We start from the raw sequence: 18,150 nt of genomic DNA on the forward strand, positions 1-18,150 counted from the left end.
TTGTGACGAGCCCATAGCCAATGTCTATGTTGCATATGCGTATCTCAACTATCATTCAATTTTTTAAGGCTAGTGTTCCATGCAAGCCTCTTATTGCTTGTGGATTCTTTGCTGGTTTGACATGTTTGCTGCATCTTTTGTATTTTGTGTTGCTGGTAGAACGTAAGATGCTCCAATAGGTTTTTTGAATATATATTGATTATGGATTTGTTTTTGAGCATTTGTGAAGAAGATGTGTGCCACCTCGATATCTGGTCAAGTTTGTTTTGGAACATGTTGTTCATTTAGTTCAAGTTTGCATTAGTTTGTTGGCCAACTCTTATTTTGTTCAATATCTCTATGAATGTGTTGTTTTATTGGTGCATTGTCTTCATTATCTCATAGCATTGAACCAAGTTCATTGGGTGAGGTATCCTTATGAAGGTCTAAGTATCTCTAATTGGACTTGCTTGTGATAAAGGTCTCCATAGAAGATAATAACAAAGGCACTGAATGGTTTCATGTGATTGCATTTGATTGAGCAGAATCTAGTGACGATGATTTTTAACATTCTCTGCCCGATTACCAATGCTTCATCAAACATGATTAGTTTTAAGTTTGTGTGTAGCACATTCAAGTTATCTAGCTTCTCATCCGTTAGATTTGTTGGGCTATGAGTAACCAAGGGAAGGTGCAAATCTAAGTGAATTGTTGTGCCACTTATGTTGAAAGCAACTTTCCCTATGTAGGCCATGAGTAATACCATCGGGTTGTCTATGTCACTCCTAATCATATACGAGTAGTGCCGCATCAAGCCTTGAACAATAATGTTAGTGCTGGCACCACCACTCTAGAATAGGGGGATTGTGCTCTCTACCTGTAGTCTCTTGCGGGAGCAAGATGTCATCTTGCTACTCTGTCTTCAACTGTCTTACCTCAGCATCGTAATCCTTATTTGGCTTGAATCTATATGCTTTATGGATGTCTTAATTGTTGTTATCAATACTTCTATGTGTTGGCATGTCCATCACGATATCATACTTGGATTGCTTGCTTGCTACGCTGTTGCTTGATTATGCTAGCTTGCTATCTCTTATGCTTGGAATAATTGATTTAGAAAAGTCATCTTTGTTTTGCTTCATAATGCTTATGTTTTCTTTGTATGCGTCATGCCATGTATCCATATATTCTCATGGTAGATTGCTCGGCATGCTTGAATGGCATGTACAACAAGCAATTGTCATGGTAGACGCATGTAGGATCCTTGCATTCATTGAAGTTCACAAAGTGTATGATTGTGCATTCTTCACCTTTTGTTGCCTACCTTTGGTTGTCTTGTATTGTGACGCATACTCAGCCAAGCAAATGTTACCTAATGTGGGTTGACAGTTTGAATATATTTGCATGATATCTTCAAAGAACACCTCGGTATCATGATCATCTAAGGCTTGCACAATTTGCATTTTAGCAGTAGTGTCTCATCTTCTTCATAGGAAGTGTTGACGAAGACAACCTTCTGGTAGCACGAGCAGCTTGCCAAGGCAATGACAGTGTAATGTACATAGCTTGTTGTTGCAAACTTATCTCTTGAGTGTTTATCATTGTGTTTTCAAGATTTCTCAAATGCTCTATTGTGTTGAGATTATTTTTTATGAAGTAGTTAAATGCTTCCTTCATTGCTTTAGTTATGATGGTCTCTACTTTTGTGATATAGGACATGCAATATGCTATTGTAGCATGTGGGTTCAGGATGAATTGGATATCTGTGTTTACATACTAGAGACAAAATAACTTGGGGTTGAAATTGTTAGTGTAAATGTCCTTTGGGTTTCTTTTCATGAAAATTGTTGGCTTGCTTGCAGATTATCTAGGTGCTTGAATGTATCTACTTTTTGTTGTCTGTAACAATGCTAGCCATTCATCAAACAAAATTTTTGTGTCATAGGCAAGCTGATGCAAATCATTTGTTTATTTTCTTCACTAATAACTAAACTTGCAGATTGCAAGGTTCAATGTAGCAATTGATTGGTTCCAAGATGCATGTTTATCACATTGGTGGCTTCTAGGAGCTGTATCTACATTCCTTGCATGCTTTCTTGCATGTGCATCAATGGTAGTGCATTTGAGCATCACATGGCAATGGGGGCAAGATGTCACTATCAACAGATATGTATTGCTCAATGAATGCAGTTACATTTAATGTTGGCGATTTTGTAAGAGTTGGCGATCTTTAATCCATAGTAAGACATGGTCATGCTGGCTGTCTCTATGCTATAACTCTATGACAAAAAAGCAATCGGAGACACTGGTGACAATTGCCTCATTTCTTTGTAGCTCTTGCTTGATTACATTGAATCAATGCACATAGTATCTAGCCATTGTGATAGGGCCATACCAGAAAAGATGTTGCAAGTATGACGCCTAGCTCTCATTATCAGATTGTTTGATTTAGCATTTGCAAGCATTGCAACAAGCTTGGCTATCATCTCTCAACACATGAGGATGTCACAAAGAATGTAGGCATTTCGAGGTGGCAAATCATTTTGCCAACACATTTTTCTTCATCTTTTTGTTGTAGTCCTTTGATGCTCGCAAGGCATCAAAGTCTTTATACCCTATCCTTGATTTCAGCAATTTCTCAATGCTTGTATCATCTCAAGCATCCTTTGTGCTAAGTTTTTGGCATTGTAGTTTCCCCTTTCATTGTCACACCCAAGTGGAAGATAGAATCTTTGAGATCAGTATTTTCACATTTTTTAAAGAATAGATTCTCTATGTTTCTTGCAAATCTTTTGTGTCCTATTGATCGGTCCCCATTTTGCAATCTCTTGGTAGCTTTTCTCACATAGTTGGTAGCATACTCTTCTCTGCCTAAAGAACAAGGTCAAGAAAGACATCTCCTCACAAAATGTATCCTTGAACAAGCTAAGTGATGAGTTGTCTGTGGGTGGTGCAATATGTATGATGGAGGCATTATGGTCAATGACTTGTTGCTATGCGCACCCCTAAGGCAATTTATCCCAACAGGGGTAAGTGTCGTTAGGGAATTTCGTAAATGGAATAGCACTTGATCCGGGAGGGCGAGCCGTACGAGTCGAAAGGCTTCTGTACGGTGGTTCGTTGTGAGGGCTGGGGAACAGGAAGATCCACAGAAGCAACAATCAATAGAACTTCTCCGCATACAATGCGTGTACCAATGTGTCTATTTCCAAGCCATCATCAACCTCATCTTTATTAGTTTTTGTGCTTGGTGGAACTATATCTTGCTCCATTGCTTATAGAGCAGTGATATGCTTGACTCGAGCATTGCTTAGGATCATGTTATTATCAACATATAGCCGTGTTGAGATAAGGTCACACAATGCTTTTAACGGTCACACAACCCCACTCATGTATGTTTGTATGCGATCCCAACTAGTAGGCATGCCTCATCATCTAGAAATATTTGTAGGACTCGTGACTTCTCTACATTTTCCATTACATTAATGACACTCCCATGCAAGCCATGTTGCCCTTCATAGTTCAGCTCATGAATCAATTTGAATAGAATTCCGGCGAAGAACTTTGGTGACATGCCTTGATTCAAAGTCTACATGCATTTCTTGCATGCCCTTGTTTTTTGCAAATTGCAAGCTTTTTTGCTTAGTTCAAATATGGAATTGAATGCTGAAACACCAATCTCATTTAGCCCTTGTAGCTACCTCTAAAATATTAGACTACAATCACAATAACAACATGGGTTTGAGGGTGTGTCCACAATAGCATTAAGATATCTTTGATTTCATCTTTTGGATGCTATGTGTTACTGCACAAATGCTAGGAGCGGAGGTTCCATTTGTTTTATCTTTTTCTGCAACATGTAGATCTTGTCTTGGATTTGTTTATTCATGAGTATTGTCATTGGAAAAAGCACTTCAAAGCGAGGGACTAGGGTGCAAGAACCAATGTCGATCTCAGTCTCAACTAATTCCCATAGTAGAGGTTCCTCTTCAGAAAGCCAATGCACTCATTGTTTGCTTGTCCTAGTAATGTTTATGATAGGGAAAATGAGGAAACTATCTTGGAGCATATATATGATTGCAATAGCCTTGGGTTTGCTTATGCTAGAATTTGAAGCCTAACTAATGGCAGTCATTCTTTGAAAATCTCTCTACATTATGATTGATAGACTCCATTACATGAATGATGCAACAATGTTGTTGATATAGTGAATGAGCATCTTTGAGTTTGAGATTTGTTGGAACAAAAGTAAAAGCCTTTCTATGTCTATTGTTCTATCAAGGCTTCCACTATCTTTTGGATGAAGTGAATTCCATAGACATGTAGACTTATCTTCTCTAAGCTCAAATCCTTCTAGCATTCTTGATTCTACCATGGATTGTATATTTGCTGGAGACAACCCATTGTTTGCCAAGTATGCCAGCACAAGGAATAGATCTCTGTTCAAAAGAAATAGCTACCAAAAGGTAGAGTCTATCTAGAAAGTAGTTATCTATTCAAGCATCAACATGTTCAATACATGTGACTAGAATTTGCTCACAACACTTAATAGCTTATTTGGAAGACACGCATCCCAACTAATTTTGCTATATAGAACTTCTAAATTTATATGTACTTTGTCTTTGTGGAAGTGGTTTAGGGAAGCTGGATTGCCTATAAAACTCAATATTTTTGGTCGGAGCTTCTTTGGTAACCTGAAGCCATTCTCACATGTCAAATTCTCCTTAGCAAAGCCAAAAGTATATCTCCCATCTTGGTTTTATCCTCTTTGTAGAGCTAGTGTCTACAAAGCACTTGGTTGATCCAAAGAGATAGAGCAATCTAAACCTTAGGATTCAAATTTTATGCACCTATGTGAGTTTGAAACTATGAATTTAGATGTTAAACTTGAGCATATGAATCATGGAAGATCATTTAGCTATATTGGTAGCTCAACTTTTTCAAGGAGCTCAAGGTATTTCTTAATAGCAAACTTCAAGTAAATAGTTTGTGTAGTTGGTAGACATCACACAATTAAGAAAATCAGATTATCAAATGATACATTTTTTTTTTGTCCAATCAACGTCGATAAGTACCATGGAGCTCAAAAATCATATAATCAACTCCTCATAGGCATCTCTTGACATTGCGATTTTAAAAAGAAACTTCTGAAGTGGAGCTTCCACAAGTAATAAAATTAGGCAGTGAGCTTTTTTCTTTGTGAATGATGATATGCATGATACACTTTGCAAAAGCATGCCATGAATTATGGATATTGCAATCACAAGGACAAAACAATGAGAGCATACTTAAGCATCTGCAATTGTTCAAAATTGCAATGCTAAAAAATGTTTATGGAAACCACAGCAAAGACCATCCTTAAATAATTTGAGGCTAAACATGAACAAAAGTGAATTAAATGCTCATAACTAGTGGGCAACGAGCAATAGCTCAAAAAAAGTTTCCATCTATTGATACCAAAAAAACATTACAAGATTTATGAAGCTCAGGAAAAGTTTGCATATGGAATCTTTTGAAATGACTAGAAGGTAAGAATGTTGTTGGTTGTAAATGGGTGTATAAAGTGAAATGTAAGTCAGATGGTACCTTAGAGAGGTACAACGCAAGATTAGTTGCTAAGGGATATGCACAAAAGTATGGGCGAGACATTCAGCCCGGTTGTCAAGATGACAACCATAAGAACAAGAATTGCATTGGCAAGCATGTATGGATGGAAACTTAGGCAAATGTATATTAAAAATGCATTTCTACATTGTGCCTTGCATGAGGAGGTGGGCTGAAGCAAGCTCCTAGAGCTTGGTGAGAAAGAATAAGTAAGTAAGACCTTGCTATATATGCATTTGAAGCAATCAAAAGCTAATAGCTCACTTTATGTGAAGCAAGAGGATGCCAAAATGGTAGCTGTTGTCATTTATATGGATGATTTGATCATCACTGAGAGTCATCATGTAGGAATTATCTAATGGCAAGTGGCTGATATCTTGGCATTAGATAATCTAACTTTGAGTATTTTAGAGAGGATTTAAACTTGTACGATGTGCAAGCTACTATGAAACTTAGAAAATGAGACAAATGATTTCCTATATTATATTATAAGTATATTCTTTTTTTTTAAAATGGTACTGCATCCCTCCATCTTCCTTATACTACTACTGGTCAATGCATCCTAAGACACTATTTGCATCTTCATTTGGCCAAATGCATTAGACCAAAGGAAAAGCTAAATTAATTTCTTTGGATTCCCTTTGAGCTTTTTTGAAACATCAAATGCTTCCAGGCGTGGCAGCTAGAAAAGGGATTACGACCACCAGTACGACATTTAAACCCAATAATCTTGTTTTGGGGAATCCAGTGAATCCATTTTTCTTGTTCTTATTAGCTCTAGGCCCCTATAAGAGGGGCATTGCATAACACATCTCTTTGCTACCTTTTGAGTCTGAGACACTCTAAACTCATCGATGCTACCCATTAGAGAATCTATTGGAATTGTGTCTCTGCCTTGAAGCACTACAACTTACTAAGGAAGTAGTTGGGTAATCATAGGAAATAACATTAAGGATAAAGTGTGGCCTTGTCTTACTAAATAGGCAAGCTAAAAATGTTTCATGACATGGCCACCATTTCTCAATATAGAGGTTGCATTGCAAAAGAGAGCTTCCACAATGTGTAGCATCTTATGGCCAAATCCACCAACCAATGTGGCAAGGATACAATCTTATCACAGACTATCATAGGCCCTATCAAAATCAATACTAACCATTATTATTTTCTATTATTGAGACAAGGCATACTCTATTGTGCGAGCCTTTTGAAAATGTCCTCTGTGATGTTTTGTTTATGCATAAAACCAAACTATTCTAGGTTGATAAGCCTTGAAGCACATACGCTTGTATTCAGAGTAGGACTTGTATAAAGTATAGCAAATGGGAGAACGTGAAAATCTCATAAGAATTCTAGAGATCTATCTGAGTGTAAAGCTAGCAACTCCGACATGCTCATTGGAAAGTAATTGTTTGAATATAATGAGCATGTCTTTGATAAGGGTGTAAGAGATCTCTCATCTTTTGGCCTAGCTTTTCTCCATAAAGTTTTCCCCTTTATTGTGAGTCCAGTTTTTATTTTTCTAAACTTCACAAGCTAAATAAATGACATTTTTCATAACATTTATTAATATGGAGTCCATATAAAGGTATTTTTCATAACCTTTACTAATATCTACCATAATAATAACCTTTCTATGTTACTGCTGCTCACATATGCACAAAAAAGATGTCCCATCTCCCACACCTTTTCTTTGACGCATTTTTCTTGAAGCATCTAGACTCCATTATGCCCCTTTTTCTTACAAAAGGTACATTTTAATTGAACCTTGGTAGACATAGCTAAGGCCTGAGTGCAAGTCGTGGAGGTGGATGTCGATATAGAGGAATCCTCCACCTTGTTTTCTTCTATGAGACGTGAAGAAATGCATCTCTCAAAAGATGGAGATGGAAGGTTCTTGAGTGTTGACATGAGGGAATCATTGAGAAATCATACTTGGGTGGCATACTCTTAAGGAGCACTGAAATGGCTATCATCTTCATCTACTTTGGAGTCGATTATGCCATGATTCTTTTGAAAATTGAATCTGAAGTGCCAACTTTGAATTTTAGGCCCTTGGCGCCGTGTAATTTTTGCAACTATGTGAGCTCTGAGACAGGGTGAATGAGATCCTTGGTCAGATGGAGCATGATTAATGATTCGACTTCTCATCACCTTCCTTGTCATCTTCATCATTCTACTTAGTTTTCTTGGTGCCCTTGACAAGTGGCAAAACGCCTGATATGAATAGGTAACAAATCGAGACTGCCCATGTACAGAAGCCAGTTTCATCAAAATTTTCAACAATGATATTACGCTTCATCATTGAGAAGGACTTACCATTTTATAGACAAAATGGCAATGCCTAATCCCTAACAATAAAATAGTATGAATTTACAACTCAAAGTACATGAACATGCACTTAAAAAAATGGGCTCAAGAAAAATTGCTTCTTTATGTGCTTATCTTCTATCCTCTTCTTTTTATCGTTCCTTTGAAGTGGGTTGAATACACCATAGAAGCCCAAAAAGACATAGTCAATTTCTATAGCTGACTTGTACTCAGACTTTAATTTAGAACCTTTATAAAGAAGGGTAGAAATGGAAATTGAGCTATCACATGTCACTATGATAGAACTTGGAAAAAAAAACCTTGTACAAACCTTACCCAAACAAAGCCCAAATCTGAGAATACACCACAGCCAAAGGATGTCTTGAAGGAGAGCTCATTGCATGAATTGAGTGTCTATACATAGAGATTGCACAATAGTATACATTTCAAGACACTTGATATTCGAAACCTCCTAGTAAAGAACTGCTCCTGGTGAGAAAAAACATTGATAAAAAGAAAAAATACCTGTGTAGTTCTCTTCTAGAAACTTCATGGCTTTAGCTTTAGCAAAAAAACGTTAGCAATGCACCATTGCAAGCTGTGTATCTTCTGAGAACTGGTTGTTTGTAAAGAAACCATGACTTGACAAATGGGATAAAAATTTCTTGGTAGCCGTAATAAATCACTAGCTATGTATCTTCTGAGAATTGGTTCTTTGTAAAGAAACCATGACTTGACAAACGAGATAAAAATTTCTTGGTAGCCATAATAAATCACTAGATACAACAAATATGTGCAACCAAGGTTAATAATATGATCTTCCTATGAATAACTTATAAGGCAATTTACATGGAGATATCCTCCTATCTATTACAATCCTTGAGAGGGCTTTGCGCAAGTGATAGACACTTCAATTCATATTGGCAAAAGGTCCAAGATGGGAGCTTCATGATTGACCAAGGTGTCTAGAACTATGTGGTAGGTTGGTGAATTTGTAAAGCAACCAAGGCTTAATGCCCCTACGGAGTACAGGTTTATTAAAACTATTGCAAATCCATGGTATTAAATGAAAAAAGTATTTCCATGGATTTTATTACCGGTTTGCCAAGAATGCACAAAGGGTCAGGATGCCATATGGTTTACATTAGAAAGATAGCCAAATTTTACCTACTAGATCAACCGTACAACAAGTCAATTGGAACAACAATTTGTTAATCAGTTGTTTAGGCTCTATGGTTCGTCAATTGACATAGTGATGAAGAAGTTTACGAGTAACTTCTAGAAATTTGTCTTTGACAAGCTAGATACCACTCTCAAAATTTGCTCTCTCGGAGCATCCACAATCTAATGGCCAAACAGAAAGAGTAAACCAACATTCAAAGATACCCTTCATGCATATGTTTCCAAGAGACGGTCTTTATGAAAAAATTGTTTTCCCATGATAGAATAGTGAAAAGCTTTCGAGTACAAGTTTAGGTCCTTTTATGCTTGTTATGGATTCCAACCTAAGCGAGTCACTAATAAGTTCAAGGGAATCAAGAATGATGCTGCAAAAACATTTCTACAAGTGGAAGGATCGCATCAAGGAGGATTCTACATGGGAGCCAACGAACCTTAAAGGAGATGTTAGAAGGGGAGTATGTCATCCGTGCAAGTATAACATATAGCTATTTCCTAGACTAGCACGTTCAGCACAAGGTTCAAAAGTAGAAACCAGAACACAACCTTCACTTGCTAAATACTAATTTTAGGGAGAACACCACATTTACCCTTCGCAAGTGAGTGCTGACATCTATAAGAAACTGTATCTCCAGCACCCTAGCACTAGTGATACATAAGAAACAAAACCTCAGAAGTTAATTCAGCAGGGAGAAAAACACCCCCCAAACAAAGGGACGACAATGAAAGCAATTTGAAGAGATCCAGATCGGAGAAATCGCCTGGCCGCTCCCATAGATGACAGAACAGAGGCAACAAAGCTTCATTCCCACTGTAAACTCGTTGACTTTCAAAGTTAGCCCTAGAGCAAGAACCTTTAGAGAGAGGTGTACACGTGCACTGCTCTGCAAATATAGTTACATCATGATCACTAATCCTAGCTCATCAATGCGTTAGCAGGCATTGATTGAGAACAGCCAATGAGCTGCCCTTTGGAAGGTCTAGTATACAGTGTACACAAGTCCAATTCAGAGCCGCAATTTCACCAATCAAGGGCAAGAACTAAGGACATAAATCTGAGGTGTGCGCACTTCAAGTGAATGGGTGCAGGTGCTACCCAGCTGCCCCTTCACAAAATATGGTTTACCAAAGCTCCACGGACTGGCACAATGACATGATCCCAGAGCTAACCAGTGGCCCCTTGATCATGTGGTGGCCCTGAAGACATCTGCTCCTCAATTCCATTGTTTACCTCTGTGTCTTTCTTCTCAGCAGCATCACATTCACGCTTTTCTTCCTCAATCAGCACTGAGCATGACTCTGCTTCAGCTACACCAGAAGTCGAACAATCAGGCCTTTTATCTCTGCTCTTCTCACACTCTACCACTGGCTGCTTGAATACATCTACTGGTCCACTGCCTTGACAATGAGCTTCGGTCCTACGCTTCTCATGATATTCCTCCATTTCTCTCTTGAACCTCTCTTTGTCCTTCAAGCCTTGTTCTTGATACACCTGCAGTTCCAGCAATCATGATTATGAAATTGTCATTCCACTGCTTTCTAATGCTCGTATTTTATATGCCTTCGTAAGACGAGAATATATCCAATCATACAAATTTATATTTTTTGTTGTTCTAAAGTCCAAAAATCTACACGAAAATAAAAGAGAAAACGAAAGAGAAGAAAAAAGAGGCAAAAAAAACCTTTTTTGAAAAAAAAAAAGGCATACTTAGCAAGCAAAGCATTACGTATGTTGTCATCAGTGCCCAAGCATAAGCAGCTATATTGGGTTTCTAAAGACTCGCGAAGTCTCTTGGGCGAATCCAGCGCTTACTAAAATACAACCCAAAAAAAAAAAAGGAAAGAAAAAGAAAACAAGAAAGAAAGAAGAAAGAAAGATCAAGAAACAAAATCTTCCAAAAAACAAGAATAAAATCTCTCTCTCTCTCTCTCTCTCATGTGTAGGAATGAAAGAAAGAATTTACACAATGAATGAATTATTTAAAACATAAAAAACTAAATGAGGCCCTTGCACTTATGTACCGCTTCCTACAAAGGTGCAATATTACAATCCTAACTTAGGAAGCACGCATGCTCAATCAAACTCTCTTTTGAAACTAAAAGGCAAACGGACCATTCAGCTCCCCACTTTTTGTTTTCAGCTTATGTTTCAATCATTCTAAACATGCCTAAGGCTGATACACCATATATAAAAGACTTCATATCTAAAGATTGTGCGTACTTTTTTCATTATTTTATTGGATTATACCTCTTGTGTATTGGTAAAGTGATCAAATTATTACATTGAGTGACAAAAGACTCCTTAGTTGTACAAAGGTGGAAAAATCTATGGAATTGGGAAGAAATGACTCGATATTTTGCCAAATCAGAAATGTTTGAGTAAATGCAAGGCATTTTTGTAATGTGTAAACCACTATATTCAGGTTGTTTATGTTTATCATATATATCAACCTCTAATCCTACAGTAGATGAGAAAGCCTAAGATCTAAGAAAACACAAGAATCCCCTCTTGAAGTGCACTTCAGTTTACAAGAGTCACGAGGATATATTCCTTCTCCAAAAGCACACGCATTTTTGCACATAAAGTCAAGAACATCTGTTACAAATAAATCATCTATAAAACGCCTAACTTGGCTAAGCTTATGTAAAAAAAAAGGGCAGGTATTGATAGAAATAAGACATCCCATAAACTCATGTAAAGATTATCTAAAATAAAATATATCCAAAAGCAAACATCTTCAACACTCACTACCTTTGTGTATCTTTTCTTTTTAGAATCGATGTCATGATCTTTATTTTTCAAAACATAAGCTGTTTTCTCAACTTTTAGCACTTTGCATGTATCTTTGTCAAATCTCAGCTAAAAACTTCAGCCACATGCTTTTTTATTCTAAACTTCAGATCTTCCAGCTCAATCTTTGTATAAAGCATAATGAAATCATAGGTTTGAAGGAGAATATGCATGCTTGATGTTTCAAATTCGAGAGAGACACAATATTGTCTTCTGAGATGGGGGGGACGTTTCCTCGTAGCTATGATACTATGTGTAAGTACCAATCATATGTTCAAACCATAGTTGGTACAAAGCATGCTCCAACTACTTGAGATATTCGAGACTGCCATGAACACTCATTTGAGGTACGCCCCTATTAGAGTGCTGCCGTGTGGACGCATACATCGAAAGAGAGAGAGAGAGAGAGAATCGACACAAACATGAGGCAATGGCAACTGTATATACAGCAAAGGAATCACCCAAGTGAGGTGGAGAGAGATGATCCAAGAGATGATGAATAAAAGGAGGGTAGGGCCTTGCCAAGTGGCTGACCTAGGACCAGCAATGTGGCCGACCTAGGGTCAATCAACGGACCAGGCCTAGTCAATTGACCCAAGCTATAGGTCAGTTTGACCTGACCACGGTTTGGCCCTAAATTAGATGGTTAGCCAGCCCTAGACGCTAAGCCATAAAGTCATGATAGATGTTACGGGGACGTGAAATTCTAAGTGCTTTAATGTACTACAAGACCATGACAACTTTGGTTTTAAAAGTCCAAGTATGGGCTTAATAATGTGTAATTAAACGCGGCATGGTGCCTAGCACATAAGCGTAATTAATCCCTAGGCCCAAAGGCATTCCAAGGAATTAAAAGAGTGGTTGTTGGAAAATGATGATGTGGCATTTTTAATGGGCCCCCTAGAGGGCCATGTACCTTCAGTGGTCCCCCTAGAGTTCCAGGTGGCTCTAGTGCCTTCTACATGCTCCTTTGCCATTCCTAGACCTTCCTGGGCCTTCTAAACTTCACACGTGTGGTTTTCTCTCTCATCTTCTTCCTTTGTTGAGATTTTGGACTGGTTTTTCAGCCTCCTTCAGCTGAATTCCGTTTTTCTTCATAACTCCTCACCCGTTTGGATTCCTCGACTTCCGTTTGGCCCGATGGCTTCCCCTCTGTCTCCCCTTCGTAGTGATATGCTTTTCCCTCCGTGCATTTGGTAGAACGGGCAGAGCTGAGCACTTCTTTTGCTGGTCGAATTTGCAAAAGTGGCTTTTTCTGGACCTTTTTGCTTCTACCGCCTCCTGAGCCTCTCCTCTTGCAAAGCTACAGCTTTCTGTTGAATTTCGAGTGGTCCCACGCGCTGGTTGACTGGTTTGGAGGACTTTCCGGCGATGAAACTTCTCCAAAACCTTCTCAATGCATTCCTCTCTGAAGCACGCTTCTTTTGAGCCCAAGAACTCCCATTTCTTCGCGACAGAAGTGCTTCTTTTCACATTTTTGAGTGGAATTCTTGCTGGTCGGCTCTTGTAAATGCTCTTTCTTCATGCCTTTGCACTCCTCTTTGGCTGAGAATGCAATTGGGCATTGGCTACTATGTCCTCTTGGCGATTGAGGACTTGGTTCAAGTTTTCAGGGCTTGGTGAGTTGTGATTTTGATGCTGCAATTTCTTTTTGCCATAAGCTATTGGTTGGCCTCGTGTGCCGCCTCTTTCTTGGCTCACAGGTACCCAGGCAGTGCTACATGAGTCATTCTTTGGTTGGGTACTTTGCTGATTTTATTTTGGAGCTTTGAAAAGCTTTGTGAATGCCATCTGGAAACCACTCAAAGAGAGTGCAGTTGGGGTGCAGTGTGACTGCATCTGGACAGCCAATGGAATTGCATATGGAAAAGAGAATGCCTTTGGATTGAGCCTATGGGTTAAGTGCACTTATGTGATGATGTTCTATGCTTGAAAGCCTTGCGAAGGCTTAGTGAATTGGGGCTGCGTGCTCAATTGCAGGGAAGGTCTCCCAGATGCAACTTGTAATCATTTCACTGTGAAATATAAAGAAATACCGAAAGGGGTGCCACGGTGTTTGGGGCCAATCGGGTGCACTTGTCTATGTTTGTTGAGCAGGGGCATTCTAGACTCCATCTCTTTTTCAGTGGTTTTGTTTGTGAACAAATGGGTAAATGCCAAATGGTGATCGTGCAATGGTTAATGATTGTGATATATGCTTTGTGAGCTGTAAATAAGTGCTGAAGTGATTAAAGGTTTAGTTCCACTGCCCTCTGAGTGATTAGAGGCCGGTTTCATTGGTTCCATTGCCGGGATACCACACACTCTTTCTCAAGAGGTGGGCCTCGATAGTTTGGTGGAAGAATATCTTTGCTGCACTTTTTGACAGCTAAATATTACAACCATAAACATGGTGAGTACCCATGAGCAAGAGAGCTCCACAACTCCTCAAAGGAAAAGGCAGGAAAGCCTTAATGATCCAGCTAGTGTACAGCTGCAGGGAGCACAACAAATGCCTTTTGAGCAGGCCACACATGAAGCTACAACTGAGCTCAACCGTGATACTAGTTCTAGCAGTGAGTCAGATGATGCTACTATGTTGAATGCACAGCTTGCAAGTGCAGTGAGTAGTGAGTACACACATGCATCAACTTCTCATGGCGGACCGCACACTCATGCATCAGTTTCCCATGAGGGACAGCTATCAAAAATGACTTAGAAAGTGACTTCCAATCACCCAAAAGAGCACTTGAGAAAGAGGTACAAAAAGTACAGCCAGTGCAACAATATGAGCAGCCAGCACAAGGCCTTGGTTTGGGTACTTCTACTCCTCAAAATAATAATGTGCAGTCCATAAATGTGGCTCAACCACCTCAACCATATTTGAGGCAACAACCTCAATATTTTGGTACAGATTCTATCTTTGATGCTATGTTGATTTCACCGCCAATTGGGCATAGAAACTGGAGAGCATTACCCTTCAGAAAGCTTGCAGCCCAATCTTAGATGATTCAAAAAAATTTCCTCCAATATACGTTGCATCAAACTACTGAAGAAAGATCAAAGCCTTGAGCTTGTCCTGTGTACCACTGAACGTCTCAAATTTGACCGCAGCTCCAGCTTCTTTGTATACTTTCAATTTCCCTTTGGGCATCAGATTATCATAGCAAGTGTCTGAGCAAAGGGAGCAGCAGCATCCACACTTATCTCCCACACCAAGACCATGGGGCAAAGATGCCTAATGCAGTAGTAGGTAATTTGGCTATGCCACATACACAAAATCCAAGAGCTGGTTTGAATAATGACTCGCAGGCATACCAGAAAATTGTGCTTGAGGGCTGACCATCGCCTGGAAAACTGATCCTCCCCCAAAATACCGGTGCCATAACTCCTTGCTGTCCAAAAAACATGGACTGAAAATTATTGCCCTGATTCGGCAGCAACATAGCAGTAGATTGCTACAAACCATAAAGGTTTTGTGAGGGCTGGTCTTGAAAGCTGACATGCGGTCTCTATCCTGTGTAAACTGCGTGAATGAACTCATGAAACTCTGCAATTGCGCCTTAAATAAATCCACATCCTCCTTATCAGTATTGTCAACCTGATGCTCAACGACATGCTGGTACTCCTCCCTTGCACCTTGATCATCAATAGGGATTCTTCATGTTCCTCTTCCATAAGAGTCTAAGATCTTTCCCTATGAGACATATTTACTGACTAGTATGATGTTTCCTTCACCTAGTCTGGTGGACTTGCACCAAGCCAACCTCAAGATCACCTCTTGAAGAAGTTAGGTGGATCCCGGCAACGGACCCATTGAAACCAGCCTTCACAGATTAAAGGGTGGTGAGATCCACTTTAACTATAGCATACACAGTAAATAGCCAAACAATTAAACACCACAAGCTAAATCACACGGAGCTAGAGCGTTCCTACTCAGAAACAAGGACACCGACTTGCCCCAAATGCTGGCGTCCCTTGCGATATTTCTTTACTATTCATATAAAGCCAAGCAGCTGATTACAAGGTCTCCTGAAAGCTGCACCACCGGCAAACCACTGCCCACAGACTTCCAATATCTTACGCACCTTGCAATCCCTGCTCAACCTTATATGGCGAATAGGCATCCAATTACTAGGCAATCCTGCAATTTCCCTGCCAACCAAGTGTGCAACAGAACCCCAAAGGCATTGACAGTGCGCTTCCTGCACCTGCACAACCCAGTGCCCAACCAGCCAAACACAGCTGAACAACTACAGAAAAGCCCCAGATAGCCAAACTATGGTGCAATCAATCCACCAAGCACTTCCAAACAAGTCGTCCTTATCTGTAGCCCTCTTGGCCACTGCCCAACAGCAAAAACCAACCCTTCTTAATAATCAACGGCAAAAGCAGGCTACCCTTCCTCTACCTAGAATCCACAGAAATCAGGTCACCTGGGCTGGAAAACCCTAGATCCTGCAAAGAATAGTTGATTATGCCATGGCACAGCCCAAAAGCAACTTAGAAGAGGTCGCCCAAAACCAGCAGCAACAGTCAAAAGCAACCAAAAACAAGTCGAAATGCCTGTAGAAGTTCTTGCTCAGCTCCAAAGCAGCCCATAGCACTTGCAGAAATCTCTGCGTAGCTTGGAAGCAGCAAAAAAACGAACTGATCTAGAGGTTCTCATTTTTTTGAGCGTCTGGTAGCCCTGGCAGCCCACCAACAGCCACAGACTGCCCTGGTGTCAAAAATCAGCAAGGCGATGTGATAGAATAGCCCTCGAGCACTTTCCTAACCTATGACTTGCCTCTCCCTGTTCTTCTGTGGTCAAACAGCAAATTGTTTTGCTGATTTACTGCATACATAGTTGATTTCTATTCAAGAGTCTTGGAGTCATCTAAATTGCGATTCAGTCGTGGTGGTTTTCATCTCAACGATCCAATGTTTTTCTGACCAATCTAGCTACGAAATAGCTTGGCCTTGATCTCCCAAAAACCTCATGACTTACTCAGCCAGCAGACAGCCCAGCCATAGAGGTCTTGTAGGGCCAGATGATGATCTTGATGAAGAATTTATACGAATCAGAAACCCGAGATTACAAGCATGATATACGTGGAAACTCCTTATTAAAAAGGGATTCCCAGTAAAGGCTAAGTATATTTGATAGTTATTTATCATTTATTATAATTTTTTGTCCCTAAGCCGTGAATATTTGTGTCTTGTTATCCTTGTTTATTTCAGGGAAACAAGATTAATACGCACTTGGTTTGATTATTTATCGAAGTTATACTTCCATGGATTTCGGAAGAATTCCTTGATGGCATAAAACCCAGGAATTGGACATAGCAAAGATATTCAAGTTCTTATTCCAAACATATATGGAGCTATGGGATTCATTCCTATGATCGGGTTTATATTGCAGAGTAAGCATGGATGTGCTAAGGTAAAGAAGTGTGTTGTCTTTCTAATTCTTTCAGAAGCGGAGTATTGGAACATTCCCAAACTCATCCTCTAAAAACACAACATAGTGCAGTTTCAATCTCACGATAGTCACTCATAAGATTGAAAACCATAAACTCCATCACACATAGCAGGACTAGTTACTATGACATCCCCACTGATGTCATCAACGCCCAACAGTGGGTGTAGACCATAGTATAAAAGTATGCTCTCACACATACAAATCCACACACCCACACATACTTGAGCATCCATTTATACAAAGTCTTCGTACTGAGTTTCTGTCGGCACTCCGAAGGTGAAGGGCAAACTCAGCCATGACGAAGGCTAGCACTAAAGGAGAAGGCTAATCAAAAAGTAGTCCAAATCTCTTTATTCAAGCTACAACTGCTTGTGAAGTCTACACGATTCCTTTCCCCGTCAATCACATATGCTCGTATGTCACCATCCATGTCCTTTTTGGATACTCTTGGCATGTGTTGTCAAAATACTACAAAAGAAAGGGAGAAGAAGAGGTTTCATACATACAAGAGGAAGCGGGAGCTCCAAGACTAATCATAGAAACAGAATGAACTAGAGAAATATGGACTCAAGAGTCTACATAAGAGAATATCTACAAAAGGGAGAGAGAAGGCTCCTAGAAGAGGCTTGAGGGGACTAGAGCTACAGCGGCATGAGGCTCAATGGGGAAAGAGATGTTGAACAAGGGAGAGGGTGGATCCTTTTATAGAGATTTTGTCACCCTCCTTTACCCATTTACAATTGCTGTCTGTAAATACCAGCAAGCCACAACTTGGACGAAAACTTCACAAGGTGAAATTTGCATGTCCGCTAATACGGCAGAGACATATACCTAGATGAATTCAGGA

General features: G+C 39.5%; 1 protein-coding gene across 2 annotated transcripts in view; it reads right to left on the reverse strand.

Moving 5' to 3' along the window:
- Positions 1 to 9,743: 9,743 nt before the first annotated feature.
- The window catches only part of LOC147885417 (high mobility group B protein 9-like), a 31,820-nt gene continuing 23,413 nt past the window's right edge, over positions 9,744 to 18,150 (reverse strand). For both annotated transcript variants that reach the window (XM_087396924.1, XM_087396923.1), the window contains exon 6: positions 9,744 to 10,561. In XM_087396924.1, the coding sequence (XP_087253050.1) occupies positions 10,235 to 10,561 (327 nt within the window). In that variant the 3' untranslated portion in view covers positions 9,744 to 10,234. The remainder of the gene's footprint in view (positions 10,562 to 18,150) is intronic.

Source organism: Dipteris shenzhenensis, chromosome 25, assembly GCF_047967505.1.
Source record: "Dipteris shenzhenensis isolate YYH24624 ecotype China chromosome 25, Dip_SZ_1.0, whole genome shotgun sequence".
NCBI classification, from domain to species: Eukaryota; Viridiplantae; Streptophyta; class Polypodiopsida; order Gleicheniales; family Dipteridaceae; genus Dipteris; species Dipteris shenzhenensis.